The 17,996-nt window shown below is 42.7% G+C and overlaps 2 protein-coding genes across 6 annotated transcripts in view; one reads left to right on the top strand and one right to left on the bottom strand.

Annotated features, from left to right (window-relative positions):
* Positions 1-14,375, bottom strand: part of mideasb (mitotic deacetylase associated SANT domain protein b) — a 26,193-nt gene extending 11,818 nt beyond the window's left edge. For 2 of the 5 annotated variants that reach the window (XM_040041249.1, XM_040041253.1), the window contains exons 1-7: positions 10,654-11,094; positions 6,791-8,551; positions 4,713-4,985; positions 3,780-4,116; positions 3,440-3,506; positions 1,823-1,965; positions 1,375-1,478 (exon numbers count right to left, since the gene is read on the bottom strand). In XM_040041249.1, the coding sequence (XP_039897183.1) occupies positions 1,375-1,478; positions 1,823-1,965; positions 3,440-3,506; positions 3,780-4,116; positions 4,713-4,985; positions 6,791-8,260 (2,394 nt within the window). In that variant the 5' untranslated portion in view covers positions 8,261-8,551; positions 10,654-11,094. The other 3 variants (XM_040041252.1, XM_040041250.1, XM_040041251.1) reach the window with 3 other exon arrangements.
* Positions 14,330-17,996, top strand: ptgr2 (prostaglandin reductase 2). The gene is made up of 9 exons (XM_040041255.1): positions 14,330-14,441; positions 14,528-14,609; positions 14,747-14,865; positions 15,040-15,231; positions 15,459-15,629; positions 15,768-15,977; positions 17,093-17,302; positions 17,414-17,453; positions 17,534-17,996. The coding sequence occupies exons 2-9, from the start codon at positions 14,573-14,575 to the stop codon at positions 17,596-17,598; spliced, it is 1,044 nt and encodes a 347-aa protein (XP_039897189.1). The 5' UTR covers positions 14,330-14,441; positions 14,528-14,572; the 3' UTR covers positions 17,599-17,996.

The raw sequence follows: 17,996 nt of genomic DNA, 5'->3' as shown, positions 1-17,996 counted from the left end.
CACTCACTTCCTTTCACTACTCACCAAGTGCTAAAGGCACTGAATGACTACATTAAAAACATGCTCAGCACATGTAAGGGCACTCATCACTAAACCGAACATGTATAAGCAGGCAGTCAGTATATTCTATAATATACAGTAGTGTACTGCATAAATCTCAAAGCAGCACTCATTTTATCTATGAAAAGTGGAGTATTTTTCTACCAACACAGTGATTCCCAATGATTTACTATCCAACAACTTGGTATATCTCAGCATGATGTGCAGTGTGTCTTTAAAATTTTCGAGGAAACTGGACATGTTGAGCACAACAAGAAGAAGTGACAGGCCAACAGCCTACAGAAGATTAATATCTGCCATTCTTCAGGAAGGGAAACGGGAAGAAAAGTCTGAGGTATTCCAAATTACACGAGAACTGGACTGAAAATCAGTGGCAGTAAGTCCTATAGTCCTAAGTGCTAAATCCAATCTTGAAATCCAAATCAGTTTTACCATACAACACGATCTGATGATAACTGCTTCATTTTTCAGCATTAAAATGATCCCAAACACACTCTCAGTTCCATAAATGCATATGTAGTTTAAAAAAAAAAAAAGAAAGAAAAAAAAAGACCATGCAATCCTATCAGTAATGAATTGGCCTCCCCAGAGGGGATCATCTTGACTGAGATAAATAATGTTGCAATAAATCACTGCACCCATTTCCCATTTTCCTAGAAAGGTATAATGAAATATTGGGTGGCTCAAGATTTCTGCAGTGCATTTTTGAAATGGTGCTGGTCTATTTTCAGGGTACCGAAGATACAGCTTGACATGTTTTCTGCAGGCAGGATTTAATTATTTTGACAAGGACACATCAGTACAAATACTGATTTTTTTCTTCATTCCTCTGCCTTTTTTCTCCTACACTGAACACGCAGGCAGAATTGTTCACATGAGATTTCAAAATAAAATCTCAAGCAAAATTGCCAAATATTCTAGCTATTTAAATTTTAGTAATTTATTAGTGCATTCTTGTCTGCTTTTGTGCTGCGACAAATATAATTCATTCATTCTGTTACATGGAGCACTGCAACAATAAACGAGCATATAAGAACTATGCATGATGCCTTTGTCTCAAATATGAAATATTACCATTTAACAACTTCTACCGAATGTTACTATACTGTAACACAATATAATCTGTGTGGACTTTATCTGTGATCTGTAAGTGAAAACAGTCTTTAAGAGGTAAACAGGTTGGTGTAAAGTGTGAGTGGGCTAGAAGAAAACCTGGCTCGAGTCCGACCACGGTGAAGTACAGCTCCCAGTTATGTTTTTATTATTCATGGTGATCCCTGTTGCAGTCAGTATGGATTGTTCTGTTGAACTCACCATTATGTCCCCTTTGCACTCGTACAGACAATGGTGGGCTAACTCCTGGTTGGTGCCTCCTCCACATAAAACGCTGGAGCAGGCCAAGTGCATGAGGTCTTCCACTGCAAAAGCAAGAGAGAAAAAAATTATTTTGCATACAGTGATGACAATAAGAAAATGTATTATTAAGATATGCAATACATGGAGACAAAATATGGTTGGTTTCAGTGTTCTGGTATGTTTTTATTATCCATGACTCAACAAAATTACATACTCCAGCTGTTAAATCAATTCCGCAATATTGCAACATTTATATACTATGAATTGAAATTCTTATGAAGAGCCGTTTTTTTCCTTTAAGGCCACTTTCATTTATCAAACCTTTCACTGCACCACCATCTGCGTGCCATTATATAAGCTTTCGGTTTCACTTTATATTCTCAAAAACTCTCAGGTAGTGACTCACCTTTCTCCTCAAGGTCAGGTTTTCCTTCCAGATCGCACAGGGGAACCCAGACCAGTTCTGCACGATGATGATCCTGCTCGACAGCAGATCGCTGCCTCAGCTCTGGTACTTCCGCCTGGTACCGTGAGCCAATATTTATGCGTCTGGGAACAGGACATCAGTTTTAAAAACAAGGCAGGAGGTGTTTGATCTATTTAAAATTCATCGACTCTTTCTGCATTCACGAGGCATTTATTCACTCTTAAATATTTTAGCGAAGACAGCATTTGCTTTATGAGTATCAGTATCAAGTTGCGCTTTACAGTAAAGCTCGTGTTGTTTCTGAGAACGTTTTTATTTTCTTTGCTCGTCTGTTATATTCTTTAAAAGGTCACAGAAAAATTGCTGAGGCGCTCCGGCTCTGAACATTGCAGCTCTTGTACTGTTAACCCAGCTGAACTGATGGTCTGGATTTAGCAAGAAAAAGAACAAAACCATGCAAAAATAAATGTGAATCAGATACAGTTCTTTAAAAGCTTACATATCAATGCAAACCAGATATCTCAGTGTGAAAGTTGTGAAAATTATGCTGTCAACAGATAGAGCTAGGATATCCCCTCCCTCCCTTGCATTTCCAGAGAAACTGCAGTGTACCCAGCTGAGTGTGTGTGTGTATACTGGCAGCCTCCCCCAGAGAAAGTGGGCTGCTAAAACTTGACCTGCAAAGGCTGTTCTGCGTTTGAAAACACACCAGATCCAGCTGAAAACATGATTTATAGGAAGCCTCCCTAGCTCGTCCCTGCCTAACATCTGAGCAGCTGGCATCAGTGAAGCAACAGCTTGCACAATGCACCCCCATAAACTGCAACTCGTCGTTGATGCAACTACAAAAAATGGATTTTCATACACACCCAGCTATCAGTGGCTTTGTTTATTCATGGAGTAACTGCTGACTTTATCTAGGAATGCATTTAAGGTTGTAATTCTACGTTCTATAGAGTAGTTTTCACTAGCAGCTGTAGTGTATGCCATTCTCACCCTGGATCAGGGTCCTTCCATCTAGGATCTTACCATATACAACCCTCACAATCTATTACTCAGTCTAGGCATTTCTTTTCCAACAGCAGTCCTTTTTTTTAAGTTTTTGATTAAATGAGATTGTATAATATTGTTTCTTTGTATTTATAACACAGTAAGTGCAACCAGTGAGCATCCTTAAAGCAAAACAGGTAGCCCCGCTTTACTATCAGTAACGGCTACATGTGCCCATTCTAATCACTTTCCAACTCTGCCAAAACTTTAAATAACATTTGCATATCACACTGAAACCAGGTTTCATGTACACCTTAAAAAACGCGATGTTCTAGTGCGACATTGGGCCACATAGTTGATTCAAAGAGACAACTTCTGGTAATAATGTTAGCTGTGGATGACAGAGCAAAAGAATTTAGTGGTAACTGTGGTGAAGGGGGAGGCTGCATTAAAAGACGGGATTAGAATTTCAAGAAGTCTATGTTCTCATTCTAGACGTTTCATAATTCAATTCACTGTTATGCTTTGAATAATTCATTGTAGCAATATAATTCCTTTCAAAATAGCACTTAACCTCTAAACTGATCGTACAGGAGAAATACTCACGGCTCATTGCTGACCGGAGTGGCCTCGCTCATAGCAGACAAAACTGGTGGTGTGATGTCGCAGCTGTCTAAGGGGGCAGCAAAACACACACATAACGCACTCACTCCAGCAACAACAAAGACACAGCACAGGAGTACACTAACATGCAGTCCGTCAAAATTCTAATATATTAAAAAAAGAAAAAAAGAAAAAAAAAAAGAAATTGTACCTGGTCTTACATTCAGTTTTTTATGGGGAACTACAGCAAGGTGCTTATTACAAGTGCACAAAACTTTGATCCAAAGGACATCTAAACTGGAAATTCATTCAATCGAGTTTTATAAACTTCCTTTTTACTTACTAGATCGCAATAGGCTGCGTGTGGCTGACTTGGGTGTAGCGGGAGGGGGCAGGCCTGGGCCACTGGCCAAAGCAGATGACAGGAAAGTGGAGAAGTACAGGCCGGTGCCCTCACGAACAGGGCTGAGGATCGGCGGTGGTGTGTAGGGGGGCATGGTGATAGCATTGTCGGCGAGGCGTACGGGGGAACGTAGGTGGCTTTGGTAGGGTGTAATGCTGGAGTAGACGGGCGGGGCGATGAATAAAGGTTTAGGTGGCGGGATGAAGAGAGGCTCAGGGCGTGGACGGCGTTTGGACTTTTTGCCATCGTCGTCTTTTTCACCCTCTGCGCCGTCGTTCTGGGAAGGAAGGAAAATTTTATTTTAAGAGGTGAGGTTGTAGCAGAAGTTTTTGTGTCTCAAATTAAAAACATGCAAAAAAAAAAACCTATACACAAAGTTGGTTTAGTGACTGTAAACGCCTCAAAAAAAAAAAAAAAAAAAACCAGAAAGAGAGAACAGGGACCCCAACCCTCAAATCTTAGGTACATAATGTACAGTATGGCAGTGCTAAACCCTGCTAATCTGCCTGATCTGGGACAGGGCAAAGAGTTCACCAGCTATCCCCCCTCCACCCAAATAAATGAGAGAAAGGGAGAAAAGGGTACAGGACGAATATGGGGGCAGGGAACGCATGAAGCATGGCTGGGGGAAGGGAGAATGTGTCCATGGGTGGGACAATGTGGAATAAATTCAAGGATTTATAGTTGGAATTAAACAGAAAAAAACAAACAAACCAAATGTATATAAAAGCTGGAACTCCAGTCTATTCTCCCTAACTGCATGGAGAGTCCCATGCAACTTCCCTCTGAGATTTTGGTGAATGAGTTCTGCATATGAAAGTGTGTTTTAAGTGTAGAAAAAGCAAAACCAGCAAGAATTTCATGTGTATCCACCTGCTCTGCACTGTCTGACAAGGAGTTCCTCAGTGAGCGTCTTCGGGTGACGATGACCGAGGGCTTGTGGTCTGCGCGCCCGAGATCCTGGGAGTTTGAAGACCTGTGAGACCAGTTGGTTGCCAGACTTGCTTCGTCACTCTCGGGAGACGAGGGTTCCTGCCTCCGGACTGGAACAGACACGGGGATAACAAGTGGAACAAGGTTGTCGTCTCGAGGTCGCTTAGGGTTCATAATCTCTTGTTCTGTGGGACTCCATGGCCTGTGTGGCTCCTAATAGAGATGAAAATTCGTTATTGCAATGCTCTTTATAAATGGTTTTCTTTTAAAGCATATGACATATCAAAAAATTATACCCATACTAAATGAGTTCTACTGCCTACTCAATAGTATTTTTTTAAAAAAAAAAAGCTAATCTGATTCCTCAAACAACAACACTGTAGACTAAAGACTAAAGACTCACCAGAAGCAACGAGCAAAAAGGACAAGTAATTAAATCAATTGCCTATAAACAACATCTGTAAACAATGCCACTGCCTACCAACTCCAAGGAAGAGTAGCTTTGTTTTCCAGCTTAGCACACCCCAGTAAATAGATCTGATTAACAGGATGGGTGTTAATTCAGCTGAACAGGCTGCCGAACTCTAATCAGTACAATGAACTGGAATCCCACTAAACAACAATTAAATCAGTACTCAAACAGATGCAGGCACCAATCACATTGGGGGGAAAAAAAAAAAAAAAAAAAAAAAAAAAAAAAAGCACAAGAGAAAGTGAACAGCTGTGGAAAGAAAAATTTCAAATGTCAGAATTTGAAATATAATAATGTCTCACTCTCAGCCCTTTCACTATCGTATTTTACTGCTAGGTGCAGCACTTTAGTGACATATTTAACATGCACTTCGACGGAACAACCCCCAAAGGCATTCTTCACAGTTTTTTTCCTTCGACAAACCATAATGAGTGGGCCCGAGCAGCCTCTGTGCCACGATCAACTGAGGAACAACTTCAAAGCCATTTAAACGACCACATTATAGGACAGCTGAAGGCAGATGCATGCCGTCTCTGCACACTGCATCTTCATGGTTAGAAAGGCATGCAGCACTGTGGCTAAGCTGGAGCAGCTCTCATTATTGCTGGTGGAAAACTCCAGCCCTTCCACCAGAGTGGTGGAGAGATATTCTGCTGAGCACTGCAGGCAGGACAACCCTGCACCCCTCCCTGTATAGATAAAGGGGGGAGGGCAGGCTGGAGTTTCTCTGCTTTGAAGGGGAGGGCGTGCAAGCATGTAACTAAACACACTGCCTGTACAAGCAGCTAACTGTGAGGGAAATTCAGGCCAAAGCCATGCTTAACTATAGACGTACTGACTCAGCACTGTTTAGCAACAGCATTTGTTGCACAATAAAGACATTCAGCACATAAACACAGATAATTGTATGACTTTGCATGGTACAGTCAGGGTATAATATCAGGTTTGTACATTTAACAAATCCTGTGAGAGGTGTAAAGTCATACATGGAGGCTTTCCTAGAGCACATTTTACCCCAATTTAATATTTGCTATGTAAAGTTTTGTCTTAGCTGCAGATTTTCCCCACAGGGCAGAGCTGAGCAGTTTACTTTTGCGGCGTACACTTCACTGGGCTCTGATTACATTCAGCATCTCTTCCAGCAACACGTTAATCACAAACAACACAACTTTTGGCACAGTTTTCCTGGCAGGGGCATTTGTCCCAGTTCCCACTCTTGCTCTGGGAGTAAAAATCCCAATGCAATTATACCCTGGGATAACGCTAGAAACCTAGACTTCCAGCTCTCACCGAAATATTTGCAATTAAGGCTTCCAGCTTGTAGCGACAAGTTTAGATTTAAACAGCAGTGCAATCACTCTGATTCAGAACATTCTGTCCTTTTACATCAATACTTGTTTCTGCTGTCCTTATGCTTGATAGAAAACAGCTGAGAAGCAGATGAGTGGGCAAAACAACATGGAAAACAGAAAGGCACATAAAAGCAACGGCAAGGGGGGGAAAAAATAGCTGCATTGCCAGTTTCCAAATGAAATTATGCATTTACCTTAAGATGTGATGGTGGAGACTCCCTTTCTGAGGCCTTCTGAGCAAGCATCTCCAAGTTGACCTCCTGGGAAACCCTGCGTTTCCTGCGTGTGCTTTGGATGACACCTGTCGGGGCTGCCTGGATGTCTCGTGACCCGTTCTGCGGTCCCTGAAGCACTGGTGCTGACTGCTCCAAGGGGACAGGCAGGAAGGGATTGTCCGAAGGCGCGCCGCCCTCCTTGGAGAGCCGTCGAGATCTGCGAAGCTGCGTTTGGGATTGAGGCTGCATCTGAGGCTGCGACTGAGTCAGGTGCTCAGACTGCAGAGGGGGCTGCAGCGGGTCTGATGGCTGCTGTGGTTCTGGTGTGATGTCCTGGATGATTGGTTCCTGGATCTTTGGCGGCGCTGGACCAGAGGACTCGTAGGAGTGTACCACAACGGGCTGGGGGTGAGCGTGAGGGTTTGCATTTTGCACACCAGGGTAATAGTCAAGCACATGGGGGTTTTGTTGTTGCAACTGCTGATGCTGCATTTGCTGAATTTGGAGCTGTTGCTGCTGCTGTTGCATCTTTTGTTGCTGCTGCTCATGCTGTATTTGTTGCTGCTGCTGTAGCTGTTGTTGCACATGTTGTTGGTGCTGAAGGATTTGTTGCTGCTGCATTTGTTGCTGGATTAGATGTTGCCGTTGTATTTGTTCTTGCTTCTGCAGCTGTTGTAAATGATGTTGGGATTTTGCATTCTGTGCAGAGTAGTTTGGAGGGTTAGGTAGAGTTGTCTTGTTACCTTGGAACGTCTGGTAGTAGGCGGGCAGGTGCTGCTTGGGCTGACCAAAGGCCAACTGGAAGGACTGCAGGACTGAGCTTCCTCCTGGGTGGGATGTACTCTGCTGCTGGGTGTTGATCACCCCGGATTTTAAGGTGTCCTGAAAAACTTGCGGCTGCTGCTGCTGTTGCTCCCACTCCATCCCCCGAGACTTGCCTACATCCCTGAACACTTCCACTGCAGGTTTGTCTGCAGCTCTGTTAGGGGGTTGTTGATGTGGCTGCAAGCCAGCGGTCTCTTGCATTGACTTCACAAATACATTCTGGGTCCTTGAGTCAGTTACTCCTCCAATATAACTTGGAAAGTTCTGCCCCCAGTGAGGCATGGTGGTCCAAGGTGCAGCTCTCGACTGCTGCTGATTGGGCTCCTGGTGAGCCCACTTCATGGGTACAGTCTGCTGATAATGACCCCTGCTGTGGTCGCCCTTATCTGGGCTGAAGATGACAGAGCTGAGGTACATATGAGGGCCCTCTGGATTGGATGTCACAGTACTTGCAGCCTCACTCTGTCCAGGCTCTGAAACATTACCACTCGCCACATAGTAGGACCCATCTGGGTGCTGAGAAGTCTCCTTCATTGCTACACTTTGATCGTTGAAAAATGTGATTCGTTTGCCCGTTCTTTTGGCATTAGGTTTCTGCTGCGCCGGTACGCTCATGACGGGCATGAATATTCCGAGGCAGGTAAAAATTTTCAGTCAGCTAAAGTGATAATACTCCACTTGAATGTATCAATCCAGCAATCAAAGATGGGAATATACACGTATACCCTTTTATAGGGAATGTACAATAAAATAAACCAGTAAAAATCACACTGACGTCAGAATAAGCAGGAGCCAGGTTGAACAAGGTTATCTTCTATCCCCTCTGAAGTTCTTTGTGACCTAATCACAGGTTGTCAGCCGGGAGTGAACAGATATGAAGACGTTTGTGTGTTTTTCTCATTCATGGACAACACCCTGTAGAGAAAATGAGACAGATGTCAAGCACTGAGCTATCAGTCTAAAGGGACTCTCCCACCTGGAGGGTCTCATTAACATCCCTGACTCAATCATTTAAAAACCTGTTGTTTGCTTTTTCAGCAATAGACCTCGACCGAAAAGCATGGGTGTGAGAACAGAGCATGCGAGGCGCCTATTCACAAAGCTCATGTGACAAAGGGATGATGTCCTACATGCAGGATAGCATGTATACAACCAGACGTGTGTAGAAAACTGGAACCAAAATAAGGTAGTTGAGAGAGACAGCCAAATCAATAGTTCCTGGAGATGTCACACAGGATATTACTGTGCTGCATTTAATCAGCAATGAAACAAAAAGAAGCACTGTGGGAGAAAAAAAAAAAAAAGCATAATTGTACATTGTGCCACTGCTTTATCACCATTATCAAACAGCACACGTGACCTTTGACTAAAAGGAAGCTCCCTTTCCCGCGTAACAGACGGCAGACTGAAAGTGATAGAAACCACTTTTTTTTTTTTTTCCTTTTTCTCTTACAACTCAGTGACTCATCAAAGGGAAAAGAAGGGAACCCATGCCCTTTGAACCACGGCCGGAGACTCGAAAAAGAAGGGCAACTGAAAGTGAGCAAAGATGAGTCAGTATGAAACTATCTATGCAAAGGGGGGGAGCAAGGAAAAAGTCAAAATGGCCTTGAAGGCTTTTTTTAGCTTATGGAAAGATCTTGACAATTGCTGGTAACCCATTATTAAAATATTATCTGATGTCCGAGTTTCAAAACAGATTCTGGCACAGTCCAGTTTGCCAAAAACATCCTGGCTGCTCCTGTTAAAATTTCAAATCAATCCTCTGTCTGTGTAAAACAAAACAAACCTTGTGCAACACTAAACAACTTCAAGAGAAAAGCATTACAGCTTTGTAATCACTGCACGGCTCGTGTTGCACACCAACAATTTGGTAAGATGATTACATAAATGAACATTAGAATCTTTACAGGATGGCCTTGCCAAAGGTCCTTTCTGACAACATAGGAAGTGACTGACAATTGTCACCCTTTACTCTGGTGACCTGGTAAGACACACACACACACACACACACACACACACACACACACACACACTGCTTAAAATAGAAAGCTGCAGCTGTTCAGATCCTGCACTCTCTGCGAGACACCACTGACAGAGTAAAGTGAATCGCCACACTATGTGGGCTAAGAAGCTGTTTCTGCATCAGTAGCAACACAATGTGCTGCTACACATGCATGCAGACACGTTGTCAAACTCTGACACATCCTCTACGAAAAGCTGCACGTTTCTTGCAGGATGATTAAAATAAACAAGTAAATAAAGAAATAATTAAATAAAAACGGTTATGGTTGACCATGCCGAGCATTAACCGCACCATCTGAGGTGAGAGATCATCATGACGCATCACAAGTGCAGCCTTACACAAGCCTGGGGTTTAGCCAATATACAAACTAACACGTTAAATGGCTTAAAATAAATGTCAAGCACCATTAGCCGCCCTAATCCATCGCCATTTCCTAATTCAAAATCAGCACTAGCGCTCACACATACACACACACACACACAATACGCGGCCTGCACAAATAAAGAAAACGCAAGAACACTCAACGTGTTGCCCTGGACCCACTCCCTCCACATCACTTTCTGTTTCCAGCCTGTTTTACGAGAAGCCCTTTGTTGCAGAAAACGGATTATCTACTCACTAATGCCATGTCCCATTGCAACAAACCGAAGCAACAATGCAGCTCCCCGTGAAGAGAGGAAAAAAAAGTGTGGTGGCAATGCTAACAGACAACGCTAATCGATTCAACTTGTCAAAAAAATAATAATACGTCACGTTTCTTTCTATGTATTTTCGTTGCGATCCGCCTTCACTGGCACGTTAAACACGTCGCACAGGGCGAGCGGTAAGCCCCGCATGGAGCTCCGATCTGTCGACCGCCCAGTCCGCCACGGGCGAGGTAAACAAAACTTTGTCAGCAAGCTGTGGCCACAATAACGCGCAGTGTCGACCGTATCAACAACGCCACAGTCATCGACAGCGTGGCTCCGGCCCCGTGTTCCCCGATACTTACTGTGTTTGTCATGAAAGCTGCTACTAACGGCAGCTCAGCCCGCAGGATCGCACACTCGCAGCTCTGTGCGGCCAGCAGCGGCAGCAGGCCCGCACAATGCACTCCTGCGATGATGACTGCATATATCCCCGAGGTTGACTCATGCTATGTTGCTGACCTCACTCACTCACTGCTACTTTTCTTCCCTTCACCTCCCCTTACAAAGAGGGAAAATTTGTGGAGAGACAGGGGAGAGAGGAGGGGGTGCGCGGGTCAACCTCGCTGCGTAAACAAGAGTCCTTCCCGATAGGAAACGGGGTGCTAATCTGGAGAAACGTGAGCGCAGTGATGCCGCTGTCTGTTGCACATTATTGCACGATGATTGCACTAAAAACATACACACTGGCAATGCGGCCTATTTGCTCTGCGCGTCTCTGTTCGTCTTGTGATTTCCCCCCTCCCTTAACCCAGCCACCAACCCAGCCCTCCAACACCACCAGCGCGCTGGCCACACCCACTTCCCTGCCCAAATAAGGGGTTTCCTTTGACATGCAAGGCGCCGTAATTTACTGAGCAAGATCCTTCTCAGTCCATGCGGGAAATTCCAACACACATGGGAGGACCGAAGGTCTGAAGGGGAAGGACGTTCACTTTCCTTTCGCTGCATTCACACTTCTTGTTTTCTTTCTATTGAATATTTTCTCTGTGAAATCTATGTGTAATGTTTACACGTGGAAACAGCAGACGGAAGATTGTTTCTAGAGGCAAATGCAGAAAGGCCCTTGAGGGTGTGGGCACAGAAAGTGTTTATAACAAGGGTTGTGTGATTTAGTTTTCCATATAATAATGTGAAACAATGAAATGCTACTTCATAGGGGTTTCCTTTGACATGCAAGGCGCCGTAATTTACTGAGCAAGATCCTTCTCAGTCCACTGTCTTCAATTCAATGGGGTATTTTCATTACCTTAGGAAACATTGCGAAATGCACGCCCAATTTCCTGACAAAATACAGATAAGGACAAAATCTCCACACTGAATCATAGACTGGAGCCAGAGCATGTAAGGATTTCTAAATGAAAAACAGCTTAAATGGCTATCCAAATAAGTAAACTGTGAAAATAAACGTGGAACAGAGAAATGAGATATACTCTAAGTAGAAATTGGCAGTTTCACAGATAACTAATAAGAGGAAGCACACAGGTGCAATTAAAGGAATGCACTAATATAACAGCTGACTATCTGTATGCTCGGCCTGATTATCCAATGGGCATTCTGCGCAAGTGCCCAGGGGCCTCCACACTTCCATCTCCTCCAACTGCCAGGGGCACACCTAGGCATTCCCAAGCCAGCCTAGAGTAATCTCTCCAGTGTGTCCTGGGTCTGCCCTGGGGCCTCCTCCTAGTGGGACATGTCTGCAAAACCACCTCAACTGGCCCCTTTTGATGTGGTAAAATAGTGGCTCATCCTCATCCGATCTCTTAAGGCCGAGCCCGTGCACCCTTTGGAGGAAGCTAATGGAAGTTTTCCTTTTTTGCTCAACCAATTCAGCAAGCTAACAAGAGGATAGCTGTAGCAGCACCTCACAACTGCAGTGGATTTATAATCTGAAACTGTGGTTGGATCTAAATGAAGAAGCCAGGCTGCTGTCAGCAGTGGAAGGCCTGCCGAACCTCACAAATGAAGAAGCAAGTATCCAGTGAATATTTTATACCTGCATCATTATTATTATGTTATTATTATTATTATTGTTGTGACAAGCAAAAAAAAAAGAACTCCCTTTGTACAAGTAGACACATCTCAAATCTGTGCTTTTCCCAAGAAGAGCTCTATCTGTGCATTGATTTTTATTTTGACACTCATCCGAATAGGGCAGTGAACAAGTGCAACAGATAGTGATATTGGCAAGTGGCGCTGACAGGAGGAAAAGGAGGAGATCATCATGGAGACAAATAGACAGAAAGAAGACAACAACAGGTGTGTGTGTGTATGACGACAATGACATTATTATTATTATTATTACTACTATTATTATGAGTATTATTTAAAAACAAAAGTGAAAGAGCCCTGACTGCTTGCGCTAAGTTTTAGCGAAACTGTATTGTGGTGTTCTCTATTCAGAACTCTTCTTTGTACGTGTATGTACACATTCATGTCAACCATCCACCCCTTTTCTGAACCATATCACAGTTGCAGGGGGTCTGAAGCCTATATCAGCTGACTTTGGACTTCAGTGAACTGAAACAATTCGATAAACCAAAAGGAAATGTGGGTGTTTTTTCACCAAAGTGCATAGCCTTTTTTCATATGTGTAAAGGATCAAATTAATTGAATTAATTAATTAATCACAGCAGTGCAGGCCTGTAGTCTCTCCTTCTTCTCTGTGGATCTCAAATTACTTGACAGGACTCACCAATATAAGTTTTCAAATTTTATGGCTGTAACATTTGGTTGATCAATGGGTTAGTCATTAATGTTTGAGGAATCCAGCTCATTTTCTGGATTCTGGATTTTCTGGAAACAGTAAGAACAAAGTGCAGAAAAGGAAAGCATGAAATCACAAGAAAACAAGCATCTTCCCTCTGTGTGCTGACATTTTAGAGCCCACATTCTTAATCAGTACAGTAATCTAATCTACCATGTACACAACAGAAGAGGTTTCTAAAAAGTGCACATAAATGTCACTGCAAATGCTGACACGCTTTTGCAACGACTGCCCAAAACCGATGCTTCTCCTTAATAAAGTCACGTTTTAGCAGGTCGCCACATTCCAACCTAACTTACAAGAGTCACTGTTTACGTAGGAGGGACTTTTCAGATAAATGTGACATCGCTGGTATGAATGGTAGTCTGGGGGCTTTCTGGGATTTTTACAACTCGCGTTTGTGAGAAGGACGTGGGTTGAAAGAAAAAACAAAACAAAAAAAAACAAACAAAAAACAAAACAGGGGTTAGATCAAAGCTCGCTGTCTAGTAATGACACATTAATAGCTTCCCATTTAGCATTCGCCTTCATAAACAAAATACTTAGCAGCATGCAAAACAGCCCTTATGCAGTAACAGTACTTACATTAAACTCTGCCCTTCCATGGCACATAAGCCTTCATCATCTCGCTGTTTCGACAGCGCCCCGCTGCACCTAATCCTGACGGCATGCTAGAATAGTGTAACGGTAGCGACTGATTTAAGCATCAAACTTTTTTTTCCCCCTCACCAGGCGTCACTTCCCCAGTCCTACTTTGATTCGGTTTTAGCTAGCAGTCGATGGTGCAACGGGACATTAACAGTGAATATGTAAATGTCAAACGGACCGACTGAACTGCTAAAATGTTAATTAGCTGCAGTGTTGATAAACTCGACTGTAATAAAATGGGGCTGTTGAGGCCGCGTACCGTTTATGTCTTAACGGCTCAACGGCACCTAGTTTATCACAGTTTATCACAGGCAAGATAGTAAACCCCCGCTGCACCGGAACATCGGTTGAATAATGTCGCACTTTCATTCAGGTATCTCAAGTTAGAGCTTATATTATTTCAATATATACTGCATTTTTTTTAAAAAAAAGAACGAATTACTAGCAAATCTAAATGTAGACAAAACTTCTAAAAAACACACAAAAAAAATCCACCAACCCTAAGCAGTCAGCCTCGCGGGATTTAAACGAACACGGACTTGAGCAGCACGGAATTCTCTCGCTCTTGTGGTCGTGACTTTCTTCGTGGTCTCTGTTGACATTCTGCTAGCCTGCAAACTGATAACAAGAAACCTGTTCGGTAATATAAGCCGTTGGATATCTTCACGTGTTGCTACGGTAAAATACTTTGTCCACGTTGTTTTCTCTAACACTGTAACCGAGCCCACCGCTCACAGAAACTTGACGTTTGCTGCCTGTTTTAGTCATTGCTACAAACTCAACCTCGGTGCTCGCGATATTTCAGTGAGATGCAGGTGCAAAGAGTCGTTCTTAACTCACGACCAGGTGTGTAACATTTTTACTCTCCTCTTTTATCGTGTTCTGCACCTTGAGTTTTTAAGTCTTTAATACAGTAACTGATACTGCACCATTACTGCAATCACGTGGCTAGTGTTTACTCAACCTTCTATTTTTGCATACAGGTAAAAACGGGGCGCCAGTTCCGGAAAATTTCCGCCTGGAGGAGATTACTTTAGCACCTGACCTGAAAGATGGGGAAGTTCTTGTTCGGACGCTTTATCTTTCAGTCGACCCTTACATGGTATTAACACAAACACATGACATTGATACAGCAACAGCAGGCATCAGTAATGACCTTTAGCATTTGCTGTCTGGAGTAATTAAACGTTGTAATTAAAATTAAAGACTACAGCACAGTAAAGTAACAACTTGTGTTTTGTTTTTTTAACTCCCACTAAAACTCTTTCCCTGTCAGCGATGTAGAATGAATGAGGACACCGGTGCTGATTACCTGACTCCATGGCAGATTTCCAAGTGCGTGGATGGTGGAGGTGTGGGACTGATTGATTCCAGCCGATGCAATAATTTTGCTGCGGGAGATGTGGTCATTTCATTCAACTGGCCTTGGCAAACCCATGCTGTTATGACCGGAAGTGACTTACAGAAGGTCTCTGTTGCTGTGTGTCACCACTGTTTGGTGAACAGGGTCATATTTCCTCTTGCAGACAGGAAGAGGAAACCTGTCTTAATGATATGTACATAAAAAATTACACTGTGTTCTGCAAATGTGAAGGAACTGATTCATACCCTGTGTTTGCAAAACACACTGACTAAAAGCAGCTTACCTGCTACAGTATGTATGCTGATGTCACTCAGGTTTTGGTCTCTTTGCAGGTTGATCCACAGCTGGTTGATGGACATTTGTCCTACTTTTTGGGTGCAGTTGGAATAACAGGTCTCACTGCCTTACTGGGTATCAGAGAGAAGGGTCACATAACCAAAAGAGCCAATCACACGATGGTAGTAAGCGGCGCAGCTGGTGCTTGTGGCTCCATAGCTGGACAGGTAAATGCAACAAGTACCAGATAGTTTAATGTCTACAAAATACACTAAACTATCTGAGATGTTGGAAAAATTACTTCCATAAAATTGTAGATCTATTGCTCTGCTTGGTTTTTTTTGTTTTGTTTTGTTTTTTCCCAGATTGGCAGGTTGGATGGATGTGTGAGAGTGGTGGGGATCTGTGGTTCTGATGAGAAGTGTAAAGCTATAGTGGAAGATTTAGGTTTCTCCACAGCCATCAACTATCACCTGGAAGATGTCCCGACGAGGCTTAAGGAGAGCTGTCCTGATGGCATTGATGTTTACTTTGACAACGTAGGGGGTGCCATTAGTGATGCTGTTATAGCACAGGTACTACATAATTTTCATCCGGATGGATGAACTTCTTGATTAAATGTTCTTTGTTATGAACAGTTATGCCCAAAACTATTCATACCCTTGTTGAATTTTGACGGGGGGGTTGTTTGTGTGGTTTGTTTATTTTGTTTTTTTGGGCAGATCAAACATAAAAAAATCTTAATGTAAGTCTCTCTTGAAAAGACATTTTAAACCTCAATGAGAATTTTATTTTTTATCTCTTATTTGCAACTATAGGGTTCTTAATCCAAATGAGCTTTTGCAAAGGCTAGGTGAGTTTTGTATGCCTGTAACTGAGGAGTGGTCTTCCTTGCCTGACCATAAAGACTCCCATCCCCCTTGTAAAATTTTCTCTGCAGTGTCTGTTTTGAAAACCGTGAAAACGTCTGGAGTTGCTGGTATTCTGCAGAATATCCTTGGTTGTGTTGTGTGGGTTACAGTTGGCCTGCTGTGAGCTGAGGTGTCACCTTAGGTATTCTAACGGAGCCTTTTCCATTCTTGATGGTGTGGAATACATTGTTAACAATGCTCTTTTCTGGCATCAGGAACTTTGAGTCACTTGGATATGGTTTTGTAGCCTATGGCATCCTCACGAGCATTTAAAACACATGACCGGAGATCCACACCTAATTCTTTCTTCTTACATTCTGGCAGATGTCCTAGTACTGACCATGAACTGAGAGTGTTTATACCAATTCACTTCAATTTATAGCCCCCAGGAATGCTTTAGAAATCAACATGGCTTGGATTTGTTTAAAATTGTAGAGAAATCTGGAAAATACTGAGTGTACTCAAATACTGCACAGTAAACAACAATTGGCTTAATAGTGAGGCAGGTATTAATCATTTTGGAAAGGGTTAAAAATGCATCTGGAAACTTCCATCACAACTATATTTTGCTGAATATCGGCAAAATATAACCAGCCAAGCTTTTATGTCGAAGAGACTCATAAAGGAATGAATTTTTCATAGGGGGATGAATCATTTTTGGGAAGTAAACGGTTTGTGCTGTAAAAGAATAGTGTTGGACGTGATGGCTGTAGGTGCAACAGTGAGTGTTTTGTGTGCTGTAAGCTCAACCTGACACATCGACTTGCACTCATCTCCAGATGAACAACGGCAGCCACATAATCCTGTGTGGTCAGATCTCACAGTATAACAAGGATGTGCCATATCCACCACCTCTGAGCGAGGAGACTCAGAAGAACCTGCAAAGTAAAAATATCACCCGGGAACGCTTTACGGTGCTAAACTACATGAGCAAAGCAGACGCTGCCCTGTGTGAGCTGAGCCAGTGGATTAAATCAGGTCGAATCAAGGTACAGAGGAAATGGTGATGCTGTGTGGTTCACTGTATAAGCACCTTTGCAAATTGCACACTTCATCTTTGTCTTTGTTTTCATCGCTTTAATCTTACTTTCACTCTTCAGGTTCTGGAAACTGTGGTGAACAGTATAGAGAATATGGGAGGTATTTATGAATTTCAACATTTTTGTAATTGTATAAGTTGTTGTGGGCAGTTTCATTTTTTTTTTTTCCTTTTCTTGCAGATGCATTTTGCTCTATGATGAAAGGCGGAAACATTGGCAAGCAAATCATAAAAATATCCCACTGAAGAAAATCACCAGTGTTTCCAGTGGAGGCTGCGCTCTCACCACTCACCATGGGAAATTAACCTTACTTCTGCCTGTTATCTCTGCCATTAAGTTACTTAATGAGCTGCAGTCAAAATATTGCGCTGATTAACCGAGGCCAGCTAATTGCAACTGAATTATAAATAATAAAATCTAGCAATCGAACAAGTCTTCAGTTTTTAATAAGAGTTTGTTTAGTCTTTTGGAAATTGGTGCAGCAGTGAAAGAAATGTAGAGCAGTGTTGCAGTACTGATACATGATATTAACCTAAAAATCACAGTCTCTTAACGGTGCCGATGTGGGATAAAACCTGGAAATTCTCTGCTTTAGTATAGCAAAATTAGCAGGGCTTTTTCTGTTTTACTCAAAGTTACTGGG

Source organism: Simochromis diagramma, unplaced genomic scaffold (assembly GCF_900408965.1).
Source record: "Simochromis diagramma unplaced genomic scaffold, fSimDia1.1 OVJJ01000304.1, whole genome shotgun sequence".
NCBI lineage: Eukaryota > Metazoa > Chordata > Actinopteri > Cichliformes > Cichlidae > Simochromis > Simochromis diagramma.
The sequence above is the reverse complement of the archived record's forward strand: the minus strand, read 5'-3'. Positions and strand labels throughout refer to the sequence as shown.

What these genes read in the sequence shown, in the direction of transcription:
- ptgr2 (XM_040041255.1), top strand. Translation starts at nt 14,573, where the DNA reads ATGCAGGTGCAAAGAGTCGTTCTTAACTCACGACCAG. An exon ending in CGTTCTTAACTCACGACCAG is followed by an intron (nt 14,610 to 14,746) that starts GTGTGTAACATT and finishes TTTTGCATACAG; the next exon opens with GTAAAAACGGGGCGCCAGTT. An exon ending in CAGTATAGAGAATATGGGAG is followed by an intron (nt 17,454 to 17,533) that starts GTATTTATGAAT and finishes CTTTTCTTGCAG; the next exon opens with ATGCATTTTGCTCTATGATG.